The sequence below is a fragment of the Vicia villosa genome, linkage group LG3 (assembly GCF_029867415.1).
Source record: "Vicia villosa cultivar HV-30 ecotype Madison, WI linkage group LG3, Vvil1.0, whole genome shotgun sequence".
Classification (NCBI taxonomy): domain Eukaryota; kingdom Viridiplantae; phylum Streptophyta; class Magnoliopsida; order Fabales; family Fabaceae; genus Vicia; species Vicia villosa.
The window spans coordinates 2,169,865-2,187,393 of NC_081182.1; the positions used below are offsets into that span (position 1 = coordinate 2,169,865).

General features: G+C 32.1%; 2 protein-coding genes and 1 pseudogene across 3 annotated transcripts; 2 read left to right on the forward strand and 1 right to left on the reverse strand.

The window, feature by feature from the left end:
* Window positions 1-1,027: 1,027 nt before the first annotated feature.
* Window positions 1,028-3,445, forward strand: LOC131655443 (protein FAR1-RELATED SEQUENCE 5-like; annotated as a pseudogene).
* A 3,370-nt stretch (window positions 3,446-6,815) lies between these two features.
* On the forward strand, window positions 6,816-10,868 carry LOC131660048 (probable transcriptional regulatory protein At2g25830). 2 transcript variants are annotated; one of them, XM_058929169.1, is made up of 8 exons: window positions 6,816-7,026; window positions 7,139-7,278; window positions 7,475-7,536; window positions 8,074-8,230; window positions 8,796-9,073; window positions 9,652-9,772; window positions 10,197-10,332; window positions 10,464-10,868. In XM_058929169.1, exons 1-7 carry the CDS (start codon window positions 6,933-6,935, stop codon window positions 10,287-10,289), a joined length of 945 nt encoding a protein of 314 aa, XP_058785152.1. In that variant the 5' UTR covers window positions 6,816-6,932; the 3' UTR covers window positions 10,290-10,332; window positions 10,464-10,868. The 2 variants fall into 2 exon arrangements, with proteins under 2 accessions (XP_058785152.1, XP_058785153.1); XM_058929170.1 differs by having other exon boundaries at window positions 6,874-7,026; window positions 7,119-7,278.
* Window positions 10,754-14,074, reverse strand: LOC131660047 (carotenoid cleavage dioxygenase 8 homolog B, chloroplastic-like). The gene is made up of 6 exons (XM_058929168.1): window positions 13,754-14,074; window positions 12,097-12,840; window positions 11,795-11,988; window positions 11,505-11,694; window positions 11,310-11,412; window positions 10,754-11,221 (listed from the first exon to the last, which is right to left on the reverse strand). The coding sequence occupies exons 1-6, from the start codon at window positions 14,069-14,071 to the stop codon at window positions 11,076-11,078; spliced, it is 1,695 nt and encodes a 564-aa protein (XP_058785151.1). The 5' UTR covers window positions 14,072-14,074; the 3' UTR covers window positions 10,754-11,075.
* Window positions 14,075-17,529: the final 3,455 nt, after the last annotated feature.

Below are 17,529 nucleotides of genomic sequence, written 5' to 3' on the forward strand. Positions count from 1 at the left end.
TTTGAACATTAACGGGAACACGAAGTTACTAATCAAAATAATAAATATTAACGGAAATACGGGGTTATTGACAAAATAGAACACGAAGTTACTGATAGTTTTTTTGAATATCAACAGAAACATTAACTTACTGATAAATTTTTTCAATATTAACGGGAACACTGAGTTACTGATCAAAATAATAAATATTAACGGGAACATGCGTTACTGATAAAAATATTGAATATTAACGGGAACAAATTTGAAATACGTTGAAAGTAAATGTGACTAAGTTTATTGCATTGGACAATCGACATTGTGTATTCTTTATTGGAAACATTAAGTTACTGATCTAATTTTTGAATATTAGCGGGAACACAAAGTTATAGATCAAAATAATGAATATTAACAGAAAAACGGAGTTACTGATCAAAATAAAGAATATTAACGGGACATGAAGTTACTGATAAAAATATTGAATATTAACGGGAACTAGTTTGGAATATTAACGGGAATACGAAGTTACTGATCAAAATAATGAATATTAGCGGGAACATGAAGATACTAATCAAAATATTGAATATTAACGGGACCATGAAGTTACTGAATAAAATATTCAATAATAACGAGGACATGAATTACTGATAAACATATTAAATATTTACGGGAACATGAAGTTACTGGTCGAAATATTGAATGTTAACGGGAAAATAATTTTTATTCATGAAAATATCCCAAACTTTGCCCCAACCTATTAAAAAGAAATTTCTATATTTTACAAATCTGGTTTTATGACATTTACCTCTAGAATAATATATATATTGAACAAAATAACACGGCCACAACGGGTACCCGTGCGGACGCACGGGTATCACGCTAGTTGTGATAATAATTATTACATCTTTTAAACCCTTATTTTTTTCTTTGCCGTTCTTTCTTCTCGGTAAGAATACGATGACGATGGCTATTTTTCTTTAAGGCAAGAGACTTTTCTTTTCTTTGTTTTCAATCCCCTCTCTCTCAGTACATTGATTTTGTGGAGATTATAATGGAAAATGATATAGAGAGGTATGTATGATCTTAATATATGCTTTATATTATTTTTACAATTGAGATTCTAATAATTATTTTTGTATTTTTCAAGCTTAAGTTCACATGAAAAAGATTCTTACGAACCTATTAGCATGGAAGAAAATTCTACTTTAAGATCATCACAAGTATTTCTCTATAAGTCTCATGAGCATTTTAATTGATTTTATTTTTTTACAAAAAATTAGTTTTTTTAATAAAAAATATGTCTTATATTCTTCTAACATATAAATGATTGTCAACCCAGTGTGATGAAGAATTAAAGCCTAAGATTGGATAACTTTTTGATACATTAGAAGATTGTGAGAATTTTTACAAAGAATATGCTCATAGTGTTGGATTTAGTGTACGGTGCTCGTCAGAAAAAAATAAAAATGGAGTGAAGATTTAGAAATATTTTGTTTGTTCAAAAGAAGGTTACCATCCAGATAAATTAGAAGAATTAGAAACTAAACAAAGACGAAGAAATCTAAAAAGAGAAGGGTGTGATGCAAAGGTTGCTTTCAAACTAGTAGAAGGAGGTAAATATGAGCTCACGCGATTGTGTGAAAATCATACACATGCTCTTGCCTCACCAAGTAAGAGACAATTTCTTAGATCGGTAAGAAAAATTAAACCTATCCATAAGAGTTTCTTATATGCATATAATAGAGCAAATATTGGGTCATCAAAAACATATCAATTGCTAAAAGAACAGTTTGGTGGTTATCAAAATGTTGGGTGCACGCAGAGGGATTTACAAAATTGTTTAAGAGATTTAAAGACATTAATTAAAGATTCTGATGCATGTGTATTCATTAATAACTTTAAGAGGAAGCGTGAAGCAACCATGTCCTTTTATTTTGCTTATGAGGTAGATGATGAAGATCGTCTAAAATATGCTTTTTGGGCCGATGGCATTTGCAGAAAAAATTACTCATTGTTTGGGGATGTAGTTTCGTTTGATACTACATATGGAACTAATAAATATTCAATGATTTTTGCACCATTTACAGGAGTAAACCACCATAGACAAAGTGTTACTTTTGGAGCTGCCTTTTTAGCCAATGAAAAAGTTGATTCATTTATTTGGTTATTTGAAAAGTTTTTAGAAGCAATGGGAGGACATAAACCAAGTCTTATAATAATAGATCAAGACCCGACCATGAAAATTGCAATAGAGAAGATATTGTATTCTTCATCACATAGATTTTGTATGTGGCATATTATGAAAAAAAGTTTCGGAAAAGGTAGGCGTTTCTTTAAATACTAAGGTTGAGTTCAATAATAAATTTAAGTTGTGTGTTTGGAGTTCAGAGACGCCTGAAGAGTTTGAAACAACATGGAAATCTATTATTGTTGAGTTTGGGTTACAAAATAATGATTGGCTTTCACATATGTATGGAATTAGAAGTATGTGGATACCAGCTTATTTTAAAGATATATTTTTAGGTGGAATATTGAGAACAACATCAAGATCCGAAAGTGAAAACTCTTCCTATGGAATTTTTTTGAATTCTAATGTTAGCTTGGTTGAATTTTGGATGAGATTTGAGTCTGCAATAGAAGCACAAAGGCATAAAGAGCTACTTGCTGACAATGATTCACTTCATTCTTTACCAATATTGAAGTTAGATTATGGTCTAGAGAGACATGGTAGAGATGTTTACACTCGTGAGAACTTTTATCTTTATCAAAAAGAGTTATGGGTTGCATGTCTAGATTGTAGAGTTGAGGATAAAAAAAAGATCGATAGAACCGAAATATTTCACATTGTTGATAATAGTGAAAATGGAGCTAAGGTACGTGAAGTAGTCTATAATGCTTTAAATTATAATGGATCTTGTTCATGCAAAATGTTTGAATCTCAAGGAAAACCATATTGACACATACTATTTGTTCTAAAGGAGAAAGGTATAAATGAGATACCAAGTAATTACATTGTGAATAGGTGGACTAAAATTGCAACTAGAAAGCCTATTTTTGACATTGATGGCAAGATCTTTGAAACATGTTCTGCATCAAAAGGAGAGAGTCAACTTATATCAGAGGCATGAAATCACTTCTATACGTGCATGCACGAGGCCAGACAAAATAAGGAAAAAATTCTTCTTGTGATAAATAGAGTGGTTGATATTAAGAAACAAGTGAATTTAACCTTGATTCTTTACAAACCAAGAGAAAAGAATTGAAGTCTTTTATTGGAGTCAATCTTCCTGAAGAAGTAGAAATTCATCCACCAAAATTTTCAAAGACAAAAGGTAGCGGTAAACGGATTAAAGGAGGAAAAGAAAAAGCTATTGAACAACAAAACAAAAGAACTAGAATTTGCAAAGCATGTGGCCAATATTCAAATCATGACAGTCGTAACTGTCCTCAAAAGTCTTACCAACAATAATCATGAATTTTTTATATGTAAGATATTAAAGAGGCAGTCATTTGTTTTTGGCCTTAAAGTGGCTCTAATGTATCAATTGACCGTAGTTGGAGTTTTTGATTTATGTGTTTATTTTGGTAGTTTTTATAGACTTCTTAGTTTATAAAATGTTATAGCTATTTTATGCTTAAAATTTTTGATGTGGGCAAGAATAATATTCAGTCTTGACTTAACTTTGTACACCCTTTATAAGTTTCAAATCCATGACATATGTGGTGGCATGCACTAATGGAGTTGTTGACAGTTTGATAAATTAATAATATTATGCATAAATTTTTTTAAACATGCATTTATGAGAATTTATTCAATACTGTACCATTGCTTCCTTGTGCATTAGTTCTATTAGATCAATACTTTTGATTAATCTATTTAGTTTATTAGAGGGAGAAAAATATTAGTCTTTAAACTTTGAACACCAATTTAAAATCTAATAGGTATTTTGATAAAAACAGAGAATTAATAGTTAATTAGGATGGAACTGAAAATAAATATTATTTTTAAATGAATGTGTGCATATGCTAGTTTAGTTGTTCTACTAAATTTCTCCTTACTCTCTTATGACTTTACAGCAAGATTAAAATTGGAGATCTCACTCTACTGAATATTAATATACATGTGTGTATATGCTAATTTAGTATCCATTTATTTAAAACGATCAAAATATTAATTTTAAATTAACATAGGTTTTGCTTTCTTATTTCTTAAAGAAAAATAGTCACTATGTTCTTATCCAGAGGAAAGAACGACAAAGAAAAAAAATAAGGGTTTAAAATATGCAATAATTATTATCACAATTTTCTTACAATCAAAATAAAAGAGAAATATAAGATTAGGTGTAAAAAAAATTAAATAAAAGAGAATAATTAATATATGTGGATTCATATTTAAATGCATATCTACATAAAGATATTGCTCATATTCTCCTTAAATAAACATTTTAAAATCTGAATCATTAATTTAAATCCCACATATACTATTAAAAGTTCTTGTTTCTCATCATAGCAAAAGTTCTCATTTGATACATCCCATATATATATATATATATATATATATATATATATATATATATATATATATATATATATATATATATATATATATATATATATATATATATATATATAGGGCATATCATATGAGAATGACATATTTATATGAGAATGTGAGAATGAATCTAAACCATTGGATTTTAAAATAAATGATGGAGATTATAGGTGAATATTTTTTCTCTCTCCTACATCATTTATTTCAAAATGTAGGAGAGAGAAAAAAAAGATTCACCCACCCATAATCTCCACCATTTATTTTAAAATCTAATGGTTCAGATTTATTCTTACATTCTCATATAAATATGGCATTCTCATATGATATGTCATATATATATATATATATATATATATATATATATATATATATATATATATATATATATATATATATGAGGAGGGTTATATTTAAATGAGAACTTTTGCTATAGTGAGAAACGAGAACTTTTAATAGTATCCGTAGGATTTAAATTAATGAGGAGGGTTATATATATATATATATATATATATATATATATATATATATATATATATATATATATATATATATATATATATATATATATATATATATATATATATATATATATATATTATCCTGTGTCAACCAAACACGTGATAGGATAAGTCTTATCATGTCTATATCATATCCCATCTTTATTCTGCTTGATATACTATCACGTCTCTATCATATCCTGCGCACCAAACAGGCCCTAAGTCATCTGAATCAACCGATTTAATAACTATATAGTATTGTAATAGAGACCGATTTATTCAACCAAGTTATCTGGTTTAATCTGATTTAGTCATGCGGTTCAACCAAATTATCCACTAAATTAATGACACATGTACATTCTTGTGTTTTTTGTTCAAATTCTTTCATACTAAATAGCATTACTAAAAAATAAATACTAAACACATTTTATTTATTTCGTAATACCATAGCCTATAAACATCATGATCCATGTATAAGGTGAGAAGAGAACTATCTTCGGTTTTTGCTTTGCGCTAATGCTTAGGGATGTCAATTTGCATATATTAACGGGGATCTCCGTGGAAATTATCTGTTCATAGTTCTGAAGTTGAGAATTTTTTCCTCCATGGGAATGGAGGGAAAAGTTCCCCCGATGAAACTTTGGGACGGGGATTGGAAAAGTATCTCCGCCCCGCAGATTCCCTGACCCAAAACATATTATTTATATTTTATATATTATTTAATATATAATCATATAATTTTACATGTTTTTTTTATAAAAAATATATTAAATGTATTAGAAAATGAAGAGTCATTAGTGGATGGATCGTTTTTGTTTTGTTTTATTGTATAATGTAATGTATTATTTAAAAAAAAATATAATAATGTATTATATAATGTATAATGTATCCATTATTGTTCCGCACTCACGCATAATCAATCACTTGTGCTAGACAATTGTGGTAATGTAACAGGAAATTAAGACAAGATTTTTCTTAGAATAGATGGAGATATATACTTAATGGGGATTATTGTTGTTTTTTGGTTATGTATGGTCGCATTACATCATGGTTGTACAAGGACATGCATTGTAGCAGCAAGTTCGGTTGAATATTTATTTTTTTATAAAAAAATTAGAAACAGAAAGTGCTTTTGTATTTTTTTGTTTTTCTAAAAAAAGAACAAAAATAAGGAAATACTACTATTACAATTTTGATCAAATAGTAAAGATATATTTTTCTAAAATTTGATATATGTGGATCTCTGTGAAAATCTGTGAGGATGTGGATGAGGGGAAATACTCCTCCGTGGTAGCCGGTAGGGAATGGGGAAAAGGACGGGAAAAATATGGGGGTGGGGCGAGGAGGAAGGAAGCATCCTCTAAATATTCTCTACCCCGTTAACATCCCTAGTAATGCTGGTGATCAGGCTCTTCCTCCAAATGACGAATTTAGAAATTTTCACATATATGATGAATATCCAACCGCCCGGTCCACTACATTGTGCCGCAAAATATATCTTTAGACAAAATATATATTTAAATAAATTATGAGATATTCATGAGTTTGTGTTGATTACCCTTACTTTTAGACAAAATCTATTTAAAATTCTAATTTATTATAAAATAAATTGTTATAAAAAATGACATGACAAATAAAAATGCAAATAAAAAAATCCTGAAAAAAAAGTAAAGGTTAAAAACTTTTACAAAGTTAAAAAAAAATCAAATTAAATAAAATTTCTTATTTATTTATCTAATATTTTATTCCTAAAACCCTGTTTCTCTTTGTTCTATCGTATAATAACTTGGTTTGAATTGAAATACAACCACGTCTTTTCTTCGGTGGCGCGCTGCCTCATATTGCATGTTCCCCCCTCTACCGCATTGCACTTGGAGCCGTACAACACCAGTATCACTTATTCTAGGATGATATCGAGAGCATCGCGAGTGGCGCATCATCTCCACGCTTTCTCATCTCGCGTTTCCTCCACGCGCCCCATTTCCTCACTCTTTCTCCACAGTACCATTTCTACTCTCCCTCTCTCAACTTCACATTTGTATTTTCTCAATTGTTTATGAATTACTCGATGTTGATTTTTCTGAATGAATCAGAATGATTCCTTCATTCTCAGGGAATGTTTATATTTCACCATCGTTAGATGCTGCAAATGTAAACTTTGCTAATTATGATAGCAGCTGTCGAGCTAGAAAGATATGGACTTTCACTCCTGTTTGTATGGGCAGACGCTCCAGCAAAATCGCTGGACGAAAGGTCCGTCACAATGTCATTCTTGATTTTGATTTACAATGCATATCACCTGTTCGATGAAAGTCCTGTTAGACTGAAAACCAGTTTGATATGCTTTGAGTTGATTAGTATAGATTTTTCATTTTTATTATTTCTTGCAAAAGACAAATTTTTAAGTCTTCTTTCTACTTCAAAGTTTTCTTATTTGCCACAACTTCAGGAAGCTAATAATGCAAAAAAAGCTAAACTATACTCAAGGATTGGGAAGGAAGTTGTGTCTGCGTAAGTCCCTCTTCATGTTTATGTTGTGTTCGTTATATCACTATTTTGTTATTATTGGTACCAAGTTATTTGAAGGAGACAATTGGTATTTATTCATCGAAGAACAATTACAATCACCAGACATTAATTTTAGAGTTTTATTATTGCGCGTTGTAGCATAAATTTTTTTATAGGTTCAATCATTTCTTGCGACTTATGTATATGTGCAGATATTTTAGGTGATAATGTTACCTGGTGGCACCACAATGAGTTATGATTGGATGTTTGTGCAACATGTTTTTATGGTGTCAATGCATAGTAATTCTACTCTTGATTGCATTAAATGAAATAGATCATCCAGTCATCCTTTTATCTTCTTAGGTTTTTTCTCCCCTGTGTTTGTGGCTGGATTGATGAGCTGGTTTCCCCTACTTTAACCATGATCTATTTTACAATTCATTTTTGTTCCGGCTAGAGGAGTTTTATTCGTGTCCTGCTTTCCTTTTTGGATCAAGTAACCATCTTATGCATACCTTTTGTGCTACTAAAAAATGATAGTGTAAAGAAAGGTGGTCCGAATGTCATGTCTAATTCAGCCCTGGCTGCTGTACTTGAGAAAGTAAAGGAGCTTGATGTTCCTAGAGATATTGTTGAGCGCAACATCAAGAGAGCAACTGAGAAGGGACAAGAGGCTTATATTGAGAAAATTTATGAGGTTAGTATAACATTATTATGGACACATTTGGGTAATCTCCTTTTTCTTAAGAACATGGTAGTGTCGTCATGTTTTATGAGGAGTTCCCTAATCTTCAATAGCAGTAGTTTCTTTTATGGTTCATGTCTGGTGATGACACTATCATGCTTTTAAGTTGAAGTCATAAAGGCAATCAATCAAATCTGTCAGACAAAGGGATAGTACAAATGCTGTTTGGTTGCCATTGGCATAATAAATTCTGGTGCCTTGAACATCTCAGATATATGTTTGTGCGGACATAACATTCTGTTGCTTTTGTCCAGTGGATGACTGGGTTACAACTTCTGAACTTCATCTTCACTTTTCATATTTAAAATTATAATAGAAGATCTGATTTTCTTTTATTTTATATTTACTTCACTACTAAGATGTAATTTTGCTAGATATAATTCGGGTCTGGCCCAACCACCCCAGAATGGGTCAGCTTTCTGTTTGGCCATTGCCTTGAGTTCTGCAGTGTCCTATCTTTTCAACAATGGATCCTGGAATATTAGTTTAGCTCATAATTTTCTGCATTTATCGTCAGGTTTATGGTTATGGAGGAGTTAGTATGGTAGTTGAGGTATCAACTGATAAGATAAACCGTTCTATAGCAAAGATTAGAGATGTAGTCAAGGAATGTGGAGGAAAGATGGCGGATTCTGGGTCTGTGTTGTTTAAGTTTACGCGTGCTCGGGTAGTAAACATTAAAGTCACTGATGCTGACAAAGATCAATTGCTTGGAATTGCTTTAGATGCTGGAGCCGAAGATGTAATTGATCCTCCCACTTATGAAGATGATACTGAAGAGGATAGGTCAGAAAGGTAATGCTCTCATTTTTGTTTTACTGTGTTTCTCAGTTATAATCAAGTAACTGGTCTTTATAAGAATAAGTTTTATGACCTCATCATCATATCTCTAATGAAGCTCCCCCACCCGATTCCTGTCTGTTCGGTCTATGGGGTTTGTGCTCTGTATGGAGGAAACTTGGAACTGGCTATGATTCATTCATACTGTTGTCTCATCAAAGCCTACACCAAAGTGAAAAGTTTAGCCCCCCCTCAAATACTTTAGTTTTATGAATTTGACATTCAGATTTTAAGAATTTCACTTTGTTTGAGGAGTTAGTGGATGTTATAAGTGTATCGAATTTTACATTAGTGTTAAATCGGTCTCCTGCCAAGTTATAAGTGTATCGAATTTTAGTGGATGTTATAAAGCGCAGTTATTTCTTACAACCCCGGCATCATCTGCAATGGGGTTAATTGATTTTCTAGTCCCATACACTTAAAATAAGTTACATTTTTTGCTTTTCCATTTGATTACTCCATCATAACAAGGAGATTCAAATATTTAGATATAGACCTTAAACCTAACGATTGATTTTAATTTCTTTTGCCAGGTATTATAAAATTGTTGGTTCTTCAGAGAACTATTCATCTATAGTATCAAAGTTGCGAGAGGAGGGCATAGATTTTGAGCCTGATAATGGTTCTGAGCTTCTTCCAAATACCACCGTTGAGGTTTGTTTTGGCTATCATATATGCTATTTCATTTTTCTTTTCTTACTTCTCCTTTTAGTTTTATGGAGCCTATGAATGTCAGCAAGCAAACAATCATGAAGGTGTGAATTTAATCTGTGAGGTGGCAGTATGCAACTTCGTAAGATGGGCCTGTAAATTGCCCTTGTCATTCCACTTTTCTGTTCTTCGGTGTCCGAATTGCAAGTTTAATGAGTTCTCTCAGTTGACAAACTTTTCCATTATGAAAAAGCTTTCTTGCAGATTACATTTTCATCACAAACCATCCATAATGCTAATCCGTTTTCTTATGATAAAAAACCTCGCTTCATACTTTGAAACGGCCTTCCTCCCATTAAATGTTTGAGCATGTCTTAAAAAGGGGTTACCGGTATAAAACTTGAGTCATGTGCTATTAATTTTTCAGGTAGACGATGAGGCTATGGACTTGAACAGAGAACTTATGAGCAAATTACTTGAGCTTGATGATGTTGACGCTGTTTATACAGATCAGAAATAGTCATTTCTATACTTTTAAGAAGCTGATCAGCAGACTAATCATGGTAATTCTTCGAAATTTGGAATCCATATTACATTATTTACATGGTCTATTTGCAACTGCAAATTAGGCTAAAAAAACATTATTGCATATCTGACTAGTGTACTGTCTAATCTGTTTTTTTTCCTTTGCCAGGGTAGCCAGAAGCATGTTTTCTGGGACGGGAATTTCATTTTGAATTTTTAATTCATAATTGAGGTTATTTAAATAATTTGTTGTCTTAATTATATAACAAATTGAACGCTTCAATAAAAATAGAGAAGTCATGCATAATAACCAAAACAAATTAAAACTGTTTCCTTCTGGTTGGGTTTGATGATTCCGAAAAAAAATCTTTGCAACTATCTCCTTAGATTTCTGTCTACATTGTATTATGTAATTGTCATTTAAGTAGATTTCTATGATTTTGCTAGACAAGTCAACAAGTCTTTCACTTCATTTATGCGAGTCAACACATGACTTTTAACGCGTTTTAGTATATGCGAACAACCAAGATAAGAAATCTGTATAATTGCTAAATTTATATGTATATTCTTGAATTTTACATGAGTTATAATTTTATAATGCTGCGACTAATATGAAATCGGTATAATTGCTACTTTATCATACATGTACTTGCGTTTATGTATTGCTCTCAGCTTGCACTTATAGATAGTTGTAGAATATATACTGTACAGATGTGATGCTTGCAAGTAGTTTCTCTGAGCAGATCTTTCACTATGATAATGACAGTTTTTAGTAACTCTTTTACTGTTTTGGAACCCAACATCCATGCAATCCATATGGAAGACCATAAGGGAACTTAGCCCTAGCAATCTCTTCAAAAGTGGAACCATCTAACACCAATGCATATCCTTCTCCATTTTTGTCACTGACTATGGAGATTACTACACCTGTTATATGAGGGTTAAAAAGTTCAGAACAAGGAGGGGATGATCTTGCAGAAACATGAATTGATCAACTAATTATAAGAGTTCTTACCATCGTCTTCTTCTGTTGCTCCTGGTCGAGGCACAAAGAATGGTTCCGAGGGCACAGCTCCTTCTTCATACCAGTTCTTAGCCCTTTTTGATTCTAGATCAATCTACATATTGCATGTCAAAGCATATTTAACTAAAGGTTTGTAGGGTTAAATTGGACATAAATTAAGAATTGTGAGATGCAATGTAAAGTTACCTTGGTGAGGGTGTTGGGGAAGTTACAAGGGCGTTGTGCTCCACAAGCGTAGGTATATCTATATTTCATCCCTAAATAATTAGGGTTTATGCTGCACATATCCATGCCTTTGCCATGTTCATTTGGGTCTAATGCTGCTTCTAATGTTCCATATGGACTTCCATCTAGTGGTATTCTAAACCTACCAACCCTGTTATTTCAATAAACATTGATTTTAGATCAATTTCATTTGATCTAGTATATGCATTCCATTATGGCCTTACAATAAAATAATCAAGTCAAATACGAACCTAGCATCTGGTAGAACATCGTTGCCATTAAATGAGCGAAGGTTTTGTAATCTAAGCTTGTCAAGAATGCCGGGGTTTGAATTGTGCTCACAACAGTCAGCGATGACAGCAGTCACCCTCCCATCTTCATCTTCCTCCTCATATGCATTAATGAAATGGAAAGTAACAAACAGAGGCACTTCCACACTTGCCACCTTCAAAATCACACACCAAAATTAACTACAAAACTAATAAGTGAAATACTAATACAACTCATGATATTCTATCATGTCAGCTATGAAATGTAATTAATATGCACTTACAATCTTTCCACTAGTTTTGCACATTACATGCATAAAAGCTTTGGACTCCGGATGCCACTGAAATTTGTATAAAGGAGTTGGCTCAGCTCTGAGCAAATTTTGAGCACAATACCTCAATGGCATTTCAGGCACAATAACATAATGTTCAGTAACAGGGAAGGAATGGACCCAACCGGGCGATGATCCGCCTCGACAATCAACCCGCCCAATAACATTCCTCTCATTAGAGCCGGGTTCCATCTTCACCACCAAGTATCCTGGTTTCACAAGGTCAGGGATTAACGTTAAAAACTCCTTATCCGTCACAATTGGGTGTGCGGAGTGAATGAGTCCCCCCAAAGAATCACTATACTCAAATTTTCCAATTGTCTCCAACGTCTCAGGGTCTATCACTATGGACCCTTTTTGTGTTTCTGTCAAACAAACCACCCTCCCATCTCCGAGCTTCACCACACCGGTGTTGGCATTATCGGTAAGCGAGGAACCTGAGAAAAGATTCGCTAACTCTCCTACGTAAGCTAAGAAATTTTCAGCCTTAGGCACTTCAGAAAATTCACGATAACATATCTTCTGATTTTTCTTTGCTGCTTGATAAGCTTGAGATTCGATTTGCCGGTGACCGGCCGTCAACCGCCCATTCTCAAAGTGAAGTCCAACCAAGGTGGCATAGCCATCAAAGAGATGCCTGAAATTGTAGTCCCCTATGTTCCACATGCCTGGACCATTCCTTATGTACGTTCCTTTCTGCATGCGTAATATGTACCATGTTATTAGTATATACTGTAAATCATCTCATATTTATACTACCAAATTAAAAAATAATAGTGAATATTTTATTCGTATATTATAGATTTTCATGCCAACAACACGATACTATTTGTGTATCATAGTGTTACGAATCAATGGATGTTCAAAGATGCTTTGATATTACATAGTATAAGATCAATTATTTATTTTAATTAATTTGATATTAAATTCTTGATTCTAGTAATATACTCTGCTGGGTTCCATTTGCTGACACATTGGTACATTACTGGACAAACACAAACCAATATTACGTGTAGAATCAGCAGCTTTTTCATTTTTAATAATTTATATGGAGGTTTTGAGACAAGAATATTTCTGTTGTTTTCCACTTTGTCTATGTTTTAAATTTGGTTGTTTCAATATGACAATCAAGTAGAACTCGACTAATAATAATATTGGTGGTAAAATTTAAGCAGAGGTTAGAAGCTACAGCGATAGATATAATATAAAATTATCCACACATTTATATCTATATTTAGAACTTAAGCTTTTTGAATAATTTATTCATTATATCATATTTTAATCTTTGTAATGGATTAGTGGTTTGGAGTTAATTATTACTGTCCTCCTTCTTTTAGTAAAATATATATCAGAACAAAATCAAATGATGTTATATTGAATGTAAGAAGCAAAAAATAAAAATCATATTTATTTTTATGATCACAAAATATACTTACTTATTTTTATAAAATTAGGAAGAATAATTGTATTTAATAAAATAATTAAATTTTTTTTGAAAAATTAATTAATTAATTTTTAATAAATATAAATTAATTACTTTTGTTTATATTCATTAAGTTAAAGATTATTTTAAAAAATATATCAATGTTGGAGAAAAAAAATTACTTACCAGCCAAAGTGGAATATGTCCTTGAACAAGAAGTTCTCCTTCCCATCTTTCTTGGGGGACACTAGTCCATGCAACATGGTGTTGGCCACCGTTGGTCCCCGGAAGTTTCTCCGGCGGTGGAGGCGGAGCAATCACACGCGACGGGCTCGCAACATTCGTGACAGTCAAATGATCTTGAAGATTGCGTGTGCCCTTATAAATGCCCTTGTTTCTAAATAAAAACTTATCCTTATAAGAGTGATCAGGCATATCACAAACAAGTCTATTTTGCAATGAAATGGAGTTTCTCATTATAGTTGGTGAGACTATAAAAGCCATGGAAATGGAGTTACTATTGAGTGAAGAAAGAAACAAGAGCAAAATATATTGAATGAGTTTTGTGAGTGAGTAAGAGTATGAGTGAGATGCATTTATATATAGGAATGTCTTGGGCTATGAATTGATTTATGAATGTGTAAGAAACTATGTATGCTTTGCTTTGTGGGAATCTAAAATTGGTGGAAACCCTTTCCACTACGAGACACCGTTTGTTTTATATTGAGTCATTAGTATATACATTAAATCGTAATATTTCAAATCTTTAAATAATTAGTTTCAGCAAGAATGACAGAAAAAACACTAATATAGTAAGAGTATATTGTAAATTATAAGTGGACATATAATAGGGTTCGTTATATAAAATTTAAACAATATACTTGTAGTAAGAACTAATCTATTTCAAATTAATTAAATTCGAGTCTAACTCAAACCAAGTTTAATATATTATTCATCTATTAATTTAATATTATTATTTATAATTGTTTGACTAAAATAGGAACTAAATTGTTATATTTTATTATTACTATTATTTTTATTTCAGATATATTTGGTAACATTTAGTAGTATTTTGTACACACAATTATCTCCCATTTTTGTCTGGGTAAAACGACGGACATAGGTATAAATTTATGTGTTAGCATGTATAAATATGACAATCTTATAAAAGGTATTTTTTGATGTTTTGATGACGATAACGATGATTAAAGTAAGTGGCAATAATTTTCAACCTCGATAATAGTGACCTAACCAGAGAAACATCTCATGCCTCAAAGAGACTAAAGATTAAAGTGTTTATATCAGGAACAATCCAGCAAAGAAAAGCTTGAAGCCTCTGATAAAGTGTGAAAGTTTGTTTGATCGTGTTTGTTTGTTTGTCTGATCAGAGTGATCCGAGTTTTGTAAAAGTAAATAATAACTTTTAAAGGACTACGACAACTCACACACCCCTTACAAATCTTTTTCAAATGTTTTTATCATGCAGATTATTTTTTAGATCAAACCAAGTGATTAAGAAGCTGTCCAATCTCTTTCCAAAGCCTTTTTGAACAAACCAATCGATTTTTTTATCTAATAGATTAGAATCTTATGCTAATCCATTAGAAAATGGCTAATCAATTACCAAGCGATGGAGACAACACCTTAATGACCTAAAATGACAATACATCCAATATTTCCTCTTTAGGCCCGCTAATCGATTGGAACGTTATTTTAATCCATTAGAACGTTAATCTAATTGATTAGAACGTCTTACCAATCAATTAGATAATCGATTCGACCCATGAATCTTTCCTTTTTTGGTTTCTCTAACTACTATAAAAGAGAGGTACACCCTCACTTCAAATCACACCACTTTTCAACGTTTTCATATTTCTTTGGAATTTAACTATCTCCCTCTCTTTAGAAAATATTTTATTTCACTCAGATAGCCTTAGTGCTAGTAAGTGAAGCATTACTTGTGAGGAATAAATTTTTGTAAGTGGTCGTGATGATCATTTATATTCGTAAGGGTGCGATAGTCTTAAGAGATTGAGTTAGGTTCTTGAGATAAACCAGTCATAAAATCTCCGTTCTTGGTTTATTGAGAATTGCCGGAAAAATTATTGTTTTAGTTATTGAGATCAACTATAAATCTCTAAATGATTCGTTAGCTTAGTCTGGATTAAAAGCTGACATTGGTTGGGGATAAGACTCTTAGGGCCCATTTGGTGCGCATGATAAGATATATATGTATATATATATATATATATATATATATATATATATATATATTATATTCGATATCCTGTGAAACCAAACACATGATAGAATAAGTCTTATCATGTCTATATCATATCCTATCATTATCCTATATCCTATCATGTCCCTATCATATCATGTGCACCAAACGGGCCCTTAAAATCTTGAGATCAGATTATATTAATGTTTGTGGGCATAACCTTCAAAAACTCATAGTTTATAGTGAAACTCTCAAGAAGAACTCTTAGGGACATTGCCAACGTTTAGCCAAACCAGTATAAATTTCCGGTGCAATCTTTCTAACCCTATCCTTTTATTTTCTATGATTTAATTTCAATATTTTATTTTCGACTACAAATTACTCACCTAGAAATTATTAATATGATCTTAATCGAGAAAAGTTTAAAATTAATCATGATTTTAAATACCACAACTCACCCCCTTGTGCTCGAAGTCACTTGTCTAACAATAGGTGCATCAAGCAATTGTTTTGGTAGATGGTGCCTTTGATGGTTGAAAATCTCAAACTTATTTACTCTTCTATGGTTAGAGAAGCTCTCCAGGTTCATCAAAGGTTGATAATAGTAATTATCTCTTCGATTTGAGAATCCTTGAGCTCTACATTTGCTATTGACTCTGGTTCTATAACAGCAGTGAGACTTTCTCTCAGTAGATGGACTTGGCTGCTTCCGTTATTCCAGCAGTGAGACAAAGTTTCCTACATGATCAGGAACATGTGTTTTCAAAGCTTCCTTTGAATTCGATCCCTAATGTGAGGTAGAAGTAAAACTCGGTGATTACACCCATTTCAAATTAGTTAAATTTAGTCCCCCCTCTCCTTTGTTGTAAACATGTATTCTTAATCATCTCTCTTCTATTGACTTTTGTATGCAAAATAATGTTTAACGGCTTGTGCCAGAGGAAGAATTGTGTCATAGTTAGTCTAATTTGTCTTAAAGCATGCTTTGTACTCCTTTTCTCGTGCTTCACGGGTATTAGATCCTATTTCGATATCATCTAAGATTTATGTTGATATTGATAAGATAAGACACTCAAACCTTCACCACTATCGTCAATATTCAAACATTTCATCTTTGAAAATTCTATGGATCCCAAAGTTGTTCGTACTTCATCTAAAGTAATAGTACTCCCTTACCAAAATGAATGGCGTCCTAAAAGGATCTAGGTAATGAGTTCAACAAGGTTAGAACCTCGTCCTCATATTCACTCTTTACCTCAATAGTCTTAAAATCATCAATGATCTTGTGAAATCCTATTAACTACTCCCATATATATTATTTATCTATCATTTAGAATGAGCAAAGTTGTTATTTCAGACACAATATGTCAGCTGAAGACACTGTCATATACGACGATTCAAGTTTTTCTCACATTGAATCTCAATATTCTCCATGGCCACTTCCCTTATAACTTTATACTTAATGCACAAGGTAATGAAATTTTTCGTCTTATCCAACATCCCAGTCTTCTCTGCTTCAATTAGGCATGAAAATATCACCACTTCACCCTTTAATGCTTCAATACATTTCTCTTGATATAAGATTGCTTCATCTTCACTTTTCATAACTCAAAATCAGTGTCTCCAGAATGCCTCTCAATCTACCATTTCAAATTCATGGTGCTCAATTGTAAACTGTTGGTGCGGTAAAGCGGCAAGCAACAAAAGTTTTGGAAGTATTCATCCGGGAATTATCGTGTCC

Bases quoted from the DNA above. Each gene is read 5' to 3' on its own strand.
- LOC131660048 (XM_058929169.1), top strand. From the start codon at position 6,933: ATGATATCGAGAGCATCGCGAGTGGCGCATCATCTCCACGCTTTCTCA. The intron at 7,027-7,138 runs GTACCATTTCTA...CTTCATTCTCAG, and splicing joins TTCCTCACTCTTTCTCCACA to GGAATGTTTATATTTCACCA. The intron at 7,537-8,073 runs GTAAGTCCCTCT...AAAAAATGATAG, and splicing joins GGGAAGGAAGTTGTGTCTGC to TGTAAAGAAAGGTGGTCCGA.
- LOC131660047 (XM_058929168.1), bottom strand. From the start codon at position 14,071: ATGGCTTTTATAGTCTCACCAACTATAATGAGAAACTCCATTTCATTG. The intron at 11,989-12,096 runs GTAAGTGCATAT...GTGATTTTGAAG, and splicing joins GCAAAACTAGTGGAAAGATT to GTGGCAAGTGTGGAAGTGCC. The intron at 11,413-11,504 runs GTAACTTTACAT...TGCAATATGTAG, and splicing joins TCCCCAACACCCTCACCAAG to ATTGATCTAGAATCAAAAAG.